This window comes from Pongo abelii, chromosome 15 (assembly GCF_028885655.2).
Source record: "Pongo abelii isolate AG06213 chromosome 15, NHGRI_mPonAbe1-v2.0_pri, whole genome shotgun sequence".
Lineage (NCBI taxonomy): Eukaryota > Metazoa > Chordata > Mammalia > Primates > Hominidae > Pongo > Pongo abelii.
The window spans coordinates 54,390,497-54,404,981 of NC_072000.2; the positions used below are offsets into that span (position 1 = coordinate 54,390,497).

The 14,485-nt window shown below is 42.1% G+C and overlaps 1 protein-coding gene across 4 annotated transcripts in view; it reads right to left on the minus strand.

Annotated features, from left to right (window-relative positions):
* The window catches only part of CDKL1 (cyclin dependent kinase like 1), a 72,700-nt gene that overhangs the window by 20,398 nt on the left and 37,817 nt on the right, over positions 1-14,485 (minus strand). For all 4 annotated transcript variants that reach the window (XM_054530659.2, XM_054530662.2, XM_054530660.2 and 1 more), the window contains exon 3: positions 9,240-9,361. In XM_054530659.2, the coding sequence (XP_054386634.2) occupies positions 9,240-9,361 (122 nt within the window). The remainder of the gene's footprint in view (positions 1-9,239; positions 9,362-14,485) is intronic.

Here is a 14,485-nt window from a genome sequence, read left to right on the forward strand (position 1 = left end):
GTGCAGTGGTGCTATCTTGGCTCACTGCAACTTTCGCTTTCTGGGTTCAAGCAATTCTCCTGCCTCAGCCGTCCGAGTAGCTGGGATTACAGGCACATGCCACCACACCCAGCTAATTTTTGTATTTTTAGTAGAGATGGGGTTTCGCCATGTTGACCATGGTTGGCCAGGCTGGTCTCGAACTCCTGACCTCAGGTGATCTTCCTGCCTCGGCCTCCCAAAGTGCTGGGATTACAGGTGTGAGCCACTGCGATTGGCCAATACTATTTTTGCAGAGATGGGAGTCTTGCTGTGTTGCCCAGGCTGGTCTCGAACTCCTGGGTTCAAGTGATTCTCCTGCCTTGGCCTCCCAAAACACTGGGATTATAGACATGAGCCACTATGCCTGGCCTAAGGAAGATGTTCTTAAAATTGTAGCCTGTGCTAGCAAGGCTAGGGAACTCATTCTACCTTAAGGTATTTGTTTCCACATTGGTGGTAAATAGTGGTTGTGGCTGAGCTCTAGGGCAGAGTGGGGAAGGGCTAGAAGAGGTATGAAGAGAAGGGGCTCAATTCCTTCTCATTCTTTACTCCCTTTAATAGCTCTTCTAGCTCAAAAGCAAGCTCTCCTTTCAGAGCAATCATACATAAGCTCAACCTTAACCTATGAGAGAAGAAGGGGCTTGAGCTTTTCTCCTGGGCCTGGTTCTTCTCTGCCATGGGATTAGGTGATGGAACTTTAGACGAGCCATATATATCCCCAGCTTTTCTTCCTAGTAAATAGTGCTCCAAGGGAGCTGGACAGCATCCAACTCGGGCCTTTTGGACTCCCAGCCAGCTGGGCCTGGTCTGGTGGGCTTTAAACTCCTGAAGATGTCAGCTCCCCTGACCTAGAAATCAGAGTCTGGGCATGGTATGAGAAAATCAAGCAAGGATCCTCCCTTTCCTTTCTGTCCCACACCAAGATGGAAGGGGCTCAAGAAGGCACTTCCATAGGTAGTCAGGTGGTCTTCCTTGAGGCCTTCAGTTCAGTTGACTTGCTGAGAGCTCCAGTTGTTCCTCCAGAGCCCACTGGGCTGTTGCTCAGCTCCCCAGAGGCACTCCTTCTGGGGAGGGTGGAATGGAATCCATCTTTCGCTAGTGGGAAGATGTGGAGAACGGGCACACTGCTGAGCTCTCCACTGGTGTGACCTCATGGCATTCTTCCTGCCTGCTTTGGGAATTTTGTTTCACCCCCCAGGAACATAAAGGGCTCCCAACTGCTTGATTCTAAGGAAGGGTGTGGGCGGGAGAGGGGGGGTGTCATTTGAAATCCCTGGAGTCTAGATTTCTGTGTGATTATATCATCTTTTTAACCAGTTAGAGATGGATGTACTTGGTCAAAATAAGCAAGTAAACCCAGAAAGAGGAAGACGAGAAATCCAGGAAGTAATGAATCTGACCACAGAGAAATGCAGTCTGAATTACAAGGATGATGGCAAAGGGAAATCCAAGGGACACAGCTGGACAGCAGGTCTTGAGTACAACAAGCCAGACAGAAGGAAAAGGAGGCTTAAAGGCCAGACATTACCAAGAAAAAAAATGGAACTGATGGATTACCTGATGTAACTATCCTGTGAAAATGTACGTTGAGAGGCTATTAAAATGAGTTGGGGTGGGGCGCAGTGAGTGGCTCATGCCTGTAATCCCGCACTTTGGGCAGCTGAGGTGGGCAGATTGCTTGAGCCCAAAAGTTTGAGACCAGCCTGGGCAACATGGTGATATCCCATCTCTACAAAAAAATACAAAAAATTAGCCAAGCATGGTGGCAGGCACCTGTAGTCCCAGCTACTTAGAAGGCTGAGGTGGGAGGACTGCTTGAGCCTGGGAGGCGGAGGTTGCAGTGAGCTATGATTGGGCCACTGCACTCCAGCCTGGGTGACAGAGTGAGGCCTTGTCTCAAAAAAAAAAAAAAAAAAAAGTGGAGGGAGGGAATTAGCAACAGGATTAAAGAATGTCAAGCAAATTTTAAAACAAGGCAAGTGTTAATTTGAGGAAAAAGTACAAAAGGAAGCCATAGTATGGTACAATGCTCAGCTATAAGTAATATTTACATAGGCACAATAATGGGAACAGTGAACATTAACGTAACTATTTTAGAGGATTAGAACAGGAAGCAGAGGAGATAGTGATTTCAGGGAGCCAAATTTTCATCTCTCACAATAGAAAGCCTTTGATGTCTAAAAATTGATATTTTGAGATATATTAATCACTCTTTTACATTACATTATACTGCTGGATTTGATTTGCTAGTAATTTTGCTAAGGATTTTTTACCTAAATTCTTGAGGAATATTCATCTGTCATTTTCTTTTCTAGAAATGTCTGTCTGGTTTTGGCATCAGCATATAGTGGCCTCATAAAATGATTTGGGAAATGTTCCTTTTCATATTTTCTGAAAGAGTTTTGGTAGGGTTACTATTATTTCTTCCTTATATGTTTGATAGAATTCATACACCAAATATTTTAATAATAGAACCTAAGGTAGCACGATTATAAGGAAATATATATATATATATCTACATATATATATATATATATCTACATATATATATATATATAAAAATCCATATCTTTGGTGAGAAAGTAAATTGGTTCCATTTGGCAAAATTTACAACTCAAGAGTACCAATTTGAGAACTTCTAAAGGAAAATTACAAAAGAAGAAAAATCTATTTGTAGGAAAATTTTATACCAGAATCATTATCAAACCAAACACTGAAAATGACCTCACTATTCAACCAGAGAGGAATGGTGAGACATAATAAACTTAACGTAATATTTTACAGTCATTGACAATAGATCTAAAAATTATAATGCAACATATACAGAAAATACATAGAAAAGAATATTAAGCGAAGAATAGAATTGAGGGGAAAAACAGCCATCTCATCACAGAACACAGAAAATGTGGTGCTTCATTTGGAAAAGCTTGGCTGCCTTTACCGTCTTCAGGCTTGCAGACACAGACACTCAATTTTGTCAGCACACCAAGACAGTATCCATTTCAAAGGGACAAGTGAACATTAAACAAATTAACTAGCCTGTCATATAAAACCAGAGTGCCAACGTATTCACCCATACTCAAATTCTGAGTACTAGCTCATGCTTTCTTTGTAGACAATTTCATAAAGAAAGTCAAGTTATAATCAGAATGATGCACAAAGAATTTGGATGAGGGAAAGTAGGCAATTTGACTCGTTATTGCTGTTAAACTGAGATCACTTAACTGCATCCATCTTGACATTAGGAATAATTTATCATTAGATAAAACATAGAGTCAGTCAAATCTAACAAGCCTAGCAGCCATTCTCTCTGTTTAAGGTTGCTTTGCATATCTCTGCCCTGATGCATTATGTGTTCGTTTCATAAAATATCTTTCAGAAAGCAATCTCTGTCTCTCCAAGTTTTTAGGGGAGGCTGTATTGTGACCCTGATGTCCTGATAACAAAATCGGACAGACAGAAATGTAAACAACTACCATATGAAAGTGAAGACATCAAACCAATTTTTAAAAATTCTTCAGAAATGTGAAATTCTTCAGAGATGATGAAGAAATAACATGTATCTCTTTCCAGCATTCTCAATTACAGAAGTCATCCTTTCCACTGCTGCTTGTCTAACATTTGTGACACAGATCATCAAACAGTTGGCATTCATTAAGACTTCATTTCTACACAAGGCTATCACAAAGATGGGAAGGGCTGGGGGTCTGGTCAAACTCTTGTAATAAAAGAATATATTACAAAGAATTTATCCTAAAGAAATGTTTACGAAAATGGTTGTTCACTGTAGCATGGTCAGTAATAGAAAATAACTGGAAACAATCTAAATATTTATCAATAGGAGATTGAACTAAGAAATCATGGTATATTCATACAATGGAATTCTATACAGCCATTTTTAAAATATAAAGGTAGATATGTATAGATAAGGAGAAAGCTCCAGAGTACATTTAAAAAAAAATGCAGACTGGTGTGGTGGGGCACACCTGTAGTCCCAGCTACTCAGGAGGCTGGAACAGGAGGATCGCTTGAGCCCAGGAGTTCAAGTTTAGCCTGAGCAGCGTAGCAACAAGACCCTGTTTCTAAGATTAACTAATTTATTTAACTAAATAAAAACAAAATAAATGCAGAACAGTAGTAAAGCTATTGATTTTATTTATTTCAATTTTTTCTTTTTTTTTTTGAGATGGAGTTTTGCTCTTGTCACCCAGGCTGGACTACAGTGGCACTATCTCAGCTTACTGCCACCTCCACCTCCCGGGTGCAAGTGATTCTCCTGCCTCAGCCTCCCGAGTAGCTGGGATTACAGGCGCCCACCACAATGCCCAGCTAATTTTTGTATTTTTAGTAGAGACGGGGTTTCACCATGTTGGCCAGGCTGGTCTTGAACTCCTGACCTTAAGTGATCCACCTACCTCGGCCTCCGAAAGTGCTGGGATTGCAGGTGTGAGCAACCACCCCCAGCCCTTCATTTCAATGTCTGTGTTGCTTTAAAAATTTGCAACAAACAACACATCATTTTTAATCTAAAAAAGAGAGAGAAAATTTCTGGAATTTCATTGTCAGAAACTGAAAACTTGCAGTAATGTACATTACCCAGGAGATGTTCTTTGAACAAACTGTGTTATTCAGAGAAGGAAATGGTGGTAATTAAATCTGTTCAGGAAAGAATCAATGAAGTCTTATGTCTGGCTGAACATATAGGTAGGCAGAAAAATGAGGAGAAAACTTCCAAACCAGTTATTTGTAAAACTTTGACACAGGGAGACCAGTCATTTATAGAATAATAGATACAAAGCTTTTTAAGTTCTGTATAAGACAAGGAATGGTTGTGAATGGGGACAATTAGAAAAACATAAACCTAAGCACTGGGAATTATAATTGACATGTATTCATATTACTGTAACAGGATACATATCTTGTGGTATAAACTTGCTTGTGTTAGTAGCAACATGAAGTTAGATCTTCTCCAAAAGCTTTCCAAGGGAGTACCAGAAGTTACAAGCATGTTAATAAGAAGATGAATTAGTGTCCATTTCAGGTTCAAATGAGAAGTCTTTGAGTCTGATTTGGCAAGAATTATTTTTAATAATTAAACATTAAAACATTACTATAGTAATAAATTAAACATGAAAAATGTAAAAGCACAAATAAAATGAAAAAATCAATAACAATCATAACTAATCACTAGTAATGTTCAGATTACTTGTCTTTTTTCCCATCTACATATAAATTCTATGAAAATGAAATAATATGTATTTTTATTATGGTATAATTTTTTTTCATTTGACAACCACTCATGAACTTTTTCCTATGTCAATATATATTTTATCTATTAACATAAGCATTATTCTTAATGGGTCCACTGTATTCAATCATAAAACTTTATTATAATTTACTTAACTAATTATCTATTGTTGGATATTTCAGTTGACTGCAATTTTTTCTTTCTAAACAATACTTAAAAATATCCCATAACAATAAATACTTTTGTAACTAAGTTTTTGCACTTATATTCAAATATTTTCTTATGGTAAATTATTCAAAGTAGACTTGCTGGGTTTAAGATAATGCCTCTAAGACTTTTAATACCATACATTGATTGCCAAATTGCCTTCTGGACAGGTTGCTCCAGCAGAGTACTTCATAATCTCTTTTGACAATATTAGGCTTTAGAAATTTTAAATCAAAGTAACTTTTAAATTGAAAATCCAAACCTTGTTATGATTATTCTTCTTTAAAATCATTTTGTAACTATCAATTTATTGGTTTGCTAATTCAGTCATTCTACAAGTACTGAGTATGTACCAAGTGCCAAACATGCAGCTAGAAGACACTGAGAATCCACAGGTGAGGAAGGCCCAGCTCTTGCCCTTGAGGGTTGTATATTTTACTGGGCAAATGGGATATGTAAATAAACAATCCCAGAAGATGTTATAGAGGCCAGGGTGCTGGCAGGCATCATAAAGGAGTCATATGTGAGATGTAGGAAGGACAGCAGGAGTCTTCCAGGTAGAATAGAGAAAGTAGGGAAACCCATGCTTGCTGAGCAAACAGCATGTCCTGAACCTAGAATGCAAGGAATTTGGTAGGATGGGTCATGTATTATGGGCAAACTGGTGGGGAGTGGGGCAGTAGAGTGAGTAAGATCTTGCATCTCATGCTGGGGGGATTTCCCCATACCAGTAAGCTTTGGGGAGCTATTAAAGGATTCTATGTAGAGGGTGGCATGCTCAACTTTGTATTTTAGAAATCTGTACTTAGAAATATAAGAAGTGATCACAGGACATTCTGAGGGTAAGTATACTAACCTAAGAGGACCCTACCTGGTACCAAGCAGGCTGGTAACCCAACCTGGCAACACCAGCATCAGTAGCTTATGCTTTGTTGATATTGTCTAATAGATCAAATATGAAACTGAAAGATAACCCAAGTCTTCTGACCCCTAGGGTATTGATCATCAATTCATAGCATTATACAGCTAGAAGTCCCCTTAAACTTTACCTAGTCCTAAACTCTCATTTTTACAGGTGAAGACACCTGTAAGCAATTTGCCCAAGGTCACACAGATAATGCTAACTCACCTTTACTGTGAATGTGCTTACAAAATTTTATTTTATAGTATGATGTCTCTAAATTAAAAAGTTTTCATATGATAATAGACTGGATAAAGAAAATGTGGTACATACACGCCATGGAATACTATGCAGCCATAAAAAGGAATGAGATCATTTCCTTTGCAGGGACAGGATGGAGCTGGAAGCTGTTATCCTCAGCAATCTAATGCAGGAACAGAAAACCAAACACCACATGTTCTCACTGATAAGTGGGAGCTGAACAATGAGAACACATGGACACAGGGAGGGGAACACCACACACTGAGGCCTGTCGGGGGTTGATTTCCTTAAGTAAATCTTATATTTGATTTCCTTAAGATTTCCTTAAGTAAATCTTATATTTGGCAAACCATAGCATTTTACCATTTGGAAATGAGGTTGCTTGTAATTAATCACACATTTATCTACAGGTCTTTCTGTTTTCTCTCACTCCCATATTAAAGCATTTTCTGTTTCCTGGAACGTATATAACATATTTTAGCCAGTGGGGTTTTTAAAAATCTGCTGTCAAACTGTAATCACCCTTTTTATTCTGTTCAAACTATATGCCAAAAAAAGAGCTTTTATTGCTTTTGACTCCACAAATCAGTGTTCCCAAGCCACTCAACATGATTAATCAAATTCCCTGTAACATCCCTCTGGTACCACATATCCATGAGTAACTTATATTCATAAGTTTAATTGAAGTGTCACTTGCAAGCCATCAAAAGATCAAATATCAACATACAAAATGTTTTCTCCTTTGAAAACATAATTTCTCTGTATCGATGACTTTCTGAAGGGAGGTGTCTGTCCTCTTGGCTCTCTCTGGCTATGTAAATTAACATTCTGAAACATGAAAAGTCTGTGCTGTGGTCACTAACAAACCACAAGCCACTTCCATTCCATTTGCCTGGAGGTCACGGCAGATCATATATAACCATCACCACGTGGCAGAGCAAGCCCCTGGCAAAGACTTGAAAGAGTTGTTGGAGGAGCCTCAGCCTCCAGCCACTGAAGTGTGAATGGGAGCCATTCACAGTCCATGGGATGGGACACCATTCTGTGGCTCTAATCTATAATCCACTCTTCATATTGTCCCCAGCCAAAGTTGGGCTCCCGGGAACACAGCCAAAAAAGGAAAGGATGGGATATTTTTCATCCCTGGTCAACTTATCTAAAGTCTCCTCCCCTTTCAACTCCAAGGCCACCTTCACCATGAAGCTCTCTTTGAATAATATCTCCCAGGACCTGCTAATCATTTCATCCTTTTCCTCTAGCCACAGTAATAGGCCCCAGGGATAGTTGCATCCCCTGAGCTGAGCCAATCAGAGTTCCACTAGACTTAATGTGCAGATGCTACCTTCTTCTAGAACTTCCTTTCTTCTAGAACAGCTATATAGATTGATATAAGCCTGTGGCCATGCTTTCTATTTTGTACTTTTCCCTTCCAAACTTCCAGCCCATGCCACCCACATGCCCTCCCAAATCCACCATATAAGGGAAGCTTATTTGCAAGGCACAATGAAGAAGAATTAGGGCTGGGAGAGAGTGAGAAAGAACAGCCACTACCTACGTTGCCCTGCCTGAAAACACCCAGCTGAGGAGTGAGTGGGAGCTGGAATCCAGTCCTCTCACCTTGCAAGAGTCTGCCCTCAACTGCAGGAAGGGACCCCTCCTCCTTTTTTCTTTTTCTTGGACAAGGCCTCTGTGTGCTCACCAAGTCTTCTTCCAATGCACAAAGATGTTGCATATGCTAGAGAGAGCTGTGTGGTAAGATCAGCGGAGCCCCCGGAGTCACTCCCACCCTTCCCAGTTACAGCTGCAACACAATTGTTTTTCACCTATGCTTGCTTCAGTTGGGTTTTTGTCACTTGAAACCAAAGAAATCCTGAGTAATACAGCGGAGTAGACACCCGGATTGCTTCCAATGAAATACCATGTTTGGTTTAGTCTCAAACTTCCTAGTAGCCATTGCCTTTGGAATCTTCCTTTCAATCTCCAAGCCCTTCTACCTCCCTGGTCAGGCACGGACTAATATCCTTCCTTTTCTTAGAGACTGAGATCACTTCTATGCAGAGATAAAGTACCAAAGAAATCAAGTTCAATCTAATGATGCTTCTGCTAGTTTCTTCACTAAAATGACTATTTTTTTAATCTTTTTGTAACATTTTTTGTAATCTTTCTGCTGTCCACCTCGGCAGCAGAGTATGTTGTACAAACACTGGCTGTTTTTAACTAGTCTTTTTTTTGAGACAGAGTCTCACCCTGTTGCCCAGGCTGGAGTGCAATGGTTCAATCTCGGCTCACTGCAACCTCCGCCTCCCAGGTTCAAGCGATTCTCCTGCCTCAGCCTCCCGACTGGCTGAGATTACAGGCACCCGCCACCACACCCAGCTAATTTTTGTATTTTTAGTAGAGATAGGGTTTCACTATGTTGGCCAGGCTGGTCTTGAACTCCTGACCTCAGATTATCCACCCGTCTCGGCCTCCCAAGGTGCTGGGATTACAGGCATGAGCCACTGCACCCAACCTTACCTGGTCTTAAAAAGAGTCATTGCCACTTTTTGCTCACAAATCCCAGTGTGTCTTTGTTTTGCTTGTAAGGGATGGATCACTCACCCTCTTTGGTATCTGTCCAACTCATGGAGAACTGTGTGGTCACAATATTCGAACACCAGATGAAGCCTCCGTTTCCTCCTGAAGACTTCCAGGAGGTTGACAAGGTTGGGATGCTTGAGTTGCTGAAAACACACAAAAAAACAAGGTACTAAATTTGACTTGTGAAAGACAGCTTTCTCTAATCTTGATCCAGTAAAAAGTAAGTTGTTTGTCCTTTAAGAATTTCATTCTTGGATTGAAGGAGGCTGTAAACAGTATCATCTTACTACTCTTTACAAGCTATTTGTCAGTAGCTTGTAAGTGAAAGATGATTATAATACAGGTGGTTAGTGAGGGCAAAGAGAGGTATAAGAAGGCAGGAAAATAAAAAAGAATGAAGAGAGAAAGGAGATGGTAATACAAACTCAGCTTTCAAGGTTCAGATCAAATGTCCCTTCCTAGGGTCTCCATTAATCTCCTCACACTGCTTCAGTGCCTTGTATGTCTAAAAGCCCCCCTGAAGTATGACTCTTTCAGAATTACTAAGTAATTAATAAATAATTAATATGTAATTCTTACTTAGTAATTATTGTTCAGTTAATTGTTTAATGTTCTCTGGTATCAATAGCTACAATAGATAAATTCAACAGAATATACGAACAACGGCATCAGGGTCTGTTCTTTTGTTCATCAAAATTGTGTTGTTGTACTTCCAGCACCAGGCCCTGTACATAACAGGCATTCCATCATTATTTACTCTCCAATCTGATGTGCCTGAAAATGTGTGTCTAGGGAAAAAAAAAAAAAAAAAGCCCAGAACTGAATGTTAGCTTTGGCAGAGATAAATCTTGTACTTAGCTTCTTGGCCCTTTCTGAACATAATGCCATCAGAAACACTACAATTAGGCATTGGTCTCTTTTTTTCTGCATAAGAAAATAAGAGACTTACACTAAGAAAGACAAAAAAAGTCACAGGAAAACATATCAATCATGGAGTCCCTTCTGCAGTGCCCATTCACTATCAGATCACAATTACAGTCCATTTTACCTACTGTTGTACAATTTAACACTTGGCAGATTGCTCCTCTTTTTCCAAATATTCTTTGATAGTGCCACCAGATAATTTTCCATAAGAATTTTACAATCAAATGTTGCTTTATCGCATTAACTTTCCCCCCTGATTTTTAGAACTGTGGTAAAATACATATAACACAAAATATATCATCTTAATCATTTTAAGTGTACAGCTCAGTGGTATTAAGTAAATTCACATTGTGCAACCATCACCACCACCTATCACAAGAACTCTTTTCACTTGCAAAACTGAAAGTCTATGCTCATTTACACATTAATTCCCCATTCCTTCCTCCCCCCAGTCCCTGCCAAACACCATTCCACTTTCTTTTTATTTATTTATTTATTTTATTTTTTGAGACAGAGTCTCACTCTGTTGCCCAGGCTGGAGTGCAGTGGTGAGATCTCAGCTCACTGCAACCTCCACCTCCCAGATTCAAGTGATTCTCTTGCCTCAGCTTCTTGAATAGCTGGGACTACAGGTGCACACCACCATGCCCAGCTAATTTTCATACTCTGAGTAGAGACAGGATTTTGCCATGTTGGTCAGGCTGGTCTCGAACTCCTGACCTCAGGTGATCCACCTGCCTCTGCCTCCCAAAGTGCTGGAATTATAGGCTTGAGCCATCGAGCCCGGCCATGAGCCACCGCGCCCAGCCTCCACTTTCTGATTTTTGACTAGGTACCTCCTACAGGTGGAATGATAGAGTAGTATATGTGTGTGTGTGTGTGTGATTGGCTTATTTCACTTAACGTTATGTCCTCAAGGCTCACCCAAGTGGTAGCAAGGTTGAGCACGAATAATATCCCATTGTATGAATATACCACATTTTGTTTATCCATTCATCTTTTGATCTATGGACATGGCTTGTTTCCACCTTTTAGCTATTGTGAATAATGCTGCTGTGAGCATGAACGTACAAATACGTTTTTGAGACTCTACTTTCAATTCTTTTGGTTGTAGGAATGAGCCAGGCATATGTTTTGTTTTGTTTCACCTGCATTCCCCAGGTGATTCACTGTGTATCCAGAGGTATTAATCATAGACAAGCAGGCTACTCCATAAGTGATAAAAGATAGAAGGAAGAAAATTGAAGTTCTTGAACTGCATGCTACAGCACATTTGACAATAAAAGCAGTGGGCAGTGACAATAAAAGCAGCCCACAAGGAGATACTAAAGAAGAAAGTTCTTTTTTCTTTTCTCATTTTCTCTATAAAATCCCTCTGTATTTTCAAGATGTGAAATTCCTGCTCAGGATATTATACTTGATGTACAAGTATAAAAAATTCAAGATATTTCTAAAGCTCATATCTTATTAGTCCATTTGTGCTGCTATAATAAAATACCTGAGACTGGGTAATTTATGAAGAACAGAATTTTTTTTGTTACAGTTCCGCATGCTGGGAAATCCAAGATCAAGGTGCTGGCATTGGTGTCTGCCAAGGGATGCTCTCTGCTTCCAAAATGGCACCTTGTTGCTGTGTCTTCACATGGCAAAAAGCAGAAAGGCAAGCGAGCACCCCCCTCAACCTTGAGCTCTTTATAGGGGTGCTAATCTCATTCATGAGGGCTCTGCCTCCCAGCGGCCACAACTCTTAATACAGTTGCACTGGGGGTGAAGTTTCAACATGAATTTTGGAGGACGCACCACCACCATTGAAACAGAGCAGCCCATTAATCACCTTTGTGAGAGGTGATAGCGTGCTGGCAGCCCTGGCAGTCCTCGCTCGCTCTCGGTGCCTTCTCTGCCTGGGCTCCCACTTTCCCGGCACTTGAGGAGCCCTAAAGCCCGCCGCTGCACTGTGGGAGCCCCTTTCTGGGCTGGCCAAGGCCGGAGCCGGCTCCCTCAGCTTGCAGGGAGGTGTGGAAGGAGAGGCGCAGGCGGGAATCGGCGAGTTCCGGGTGGGCGTGGGCTTGGCGGCCCGCACTCAGAGTGGCCCCCTGGCCCGCAAGCCCCGGGCAGTGAGGGGCTTAGCACCTGGGCCAGCCCCTGCTGTGCTCGACTTCTGGCCGGGCTTTGGCTGCCTCCCCGCAGGGCAGGGCTCGGGACCTGCAGCCCGCCATGCCTGAGCCTCCCCTCCCCTCCCCCCACTGTGGGCTCCTGCGTGGCCGAGCCTCCGTGACCAGCACCGCCCCTGCTCCACAGCGCCCAGTCCCATCGACCACCCAAGGACTGAGGAGTGCCCGCGCACGGCATGGGACTGGCAGGCAGCTCCACCTGCGGCCTGGTGTGGGATCCACTGGGTGAGGCCAGCTGGGCTGCTGAGTCTGGTGGGGACTTGGGGAACCTCTATGTCTAGCTAAGGGATTGTAAATACACCAATCAGCACTCTGTATCTAGTTCAAGGTTTGTAAACACACCAATCAGCACCCTGTGTCTAGCTCAGGGTTTGTGAATGCACCAACTGGCACTCTGTATCTAGTTACTCTGGTGGGGACTTGGAGAACCTTTATGTCTAGCTAAGGGATTGTAAATACACCAATCAGCACCCTGTGTCTAGCTCAGGGTTTGTGAATGCACCAATCGACACTCTGTATCTAGCTACTCTGGTGAGGACTTAGAGAACCTTTGCGTCCACACTCTGTATCTAGCTAATCTGGTGGGGACCTGGAGAACTTTTGTATCTAGCTCAGGGATTGTAAAGGCACCAATCAGCACCCTGTCAAAACGGACTAATCAGCTATCTGTAAAACTGACCAATCGGCTCTCTGTAAAATGGACCAATCAGCAGGATGTGGGTGGGGCCACATAGAATAAAAGCAGGCTGCCCCAGCCAGCAGTGGCAACCCGCTGGGGGCCCCTTCCACACTGTGGAAGCTTTGTACTTTCACTCTTTGCAATAAATCTTGCTGGTGCTCCCTGTTTGGGTCCACACTGCCTTTATGGGCTGTAACACTCACCAGGAAGGTCTGCAGCTTCACTGCTGAGCCAGCAAGACCACAAACCCACCAGAAGGAAGAAACTCCAAACACATCTGAACGTCAGAAGGAAGAAACTCTGGACACGCCTCTGTGTTACAGTTCTTAAGAACTATAACACTCACCGCGAGGGTCCGCGGCTTCATTCTTGAAGTCATTGAGACCAAGAACCCACCAATTCCGGACACATTTGGATCTTAGAACTGAGGGCACTCCAAGCTATAAAATGCCACATTTGTTATCATACCTGAAAACCCTTAGCCTGAACTAACATTCTCCAAACATAGTAGGATAGAACTGACTACTGTCTTAAACCTCTGAATTGGATTGACTAAGACATTTCAAACAGAGAGCAAACAACCAGGTTAAAAGAGGCTAAATACTAACTTTATGACAGAATTTGCAGAAAGCAGAGGTTTTCTTTCAGACTGAAAAATAATCATCCTTAGGCTTTACTTTCATTTTCACACTATTTGCTCCCTTGACAGGATGTGATATTGAGGCCAAGACTTTGAATCTTAGAATTCTCTTTCCATTTTCCACATTCCATATTTAGTCCTCATGTCTCCAGCTGGCTCTTCTAACAAAAGTAGAAATGCATCAATTCTACCCAAAGAAATCCCCTGACCTTCTCTGGATGCCAAGGCTGGTGCCTCCCACTTGCCATGTCCAAACGTGCAGTGATCACAGCAGGACACTGCTGCCCCAGGACAAGGCCCAAAGGTCCTCTCCATTTGGCCTCTGGTTACCTCTCCAGCCCCACCACTTATAACTTCCTTCTGGACCCACTGAATTTCTCTCACTTCCTAGAAGGCTCACACTCCCTTTCATTTCAGGACGTGTTCAGTTTCCTGTCTCTAAAGCACTCCCCACCTCCAGATGTTACTTTCTCTGTTCAGCTTCCTCTGCCCCACCCTGACACAGCTGGTATGTACCGCAAGAGCTATGACCTTGGCACCCAAGCAAGGAGTAGCACTGTTCCAGTAAAGGACACTCTCACAGCCATATTCATTTGTCTGAATGGGACCAGTAACTATTATATTGCACCCATCTTGCTATGTTACTATACATCTTTTGAAAACCAAAGTTCTTAGCCGGGCATGGTGACTCATGCCTGTAATCCCAGCACTTTGGGAGGCCAAGGCAGGCGGATGCCTGAGTTTAGGAGTTCAAGACCAGCCTGGGCAACATTGTGAAACTCTGTCTCTACTAAAACTACAAAAATTAGCCAGGCGTGGCGGCACGCACCTGTAATCCCAGCTACTCGGGAGA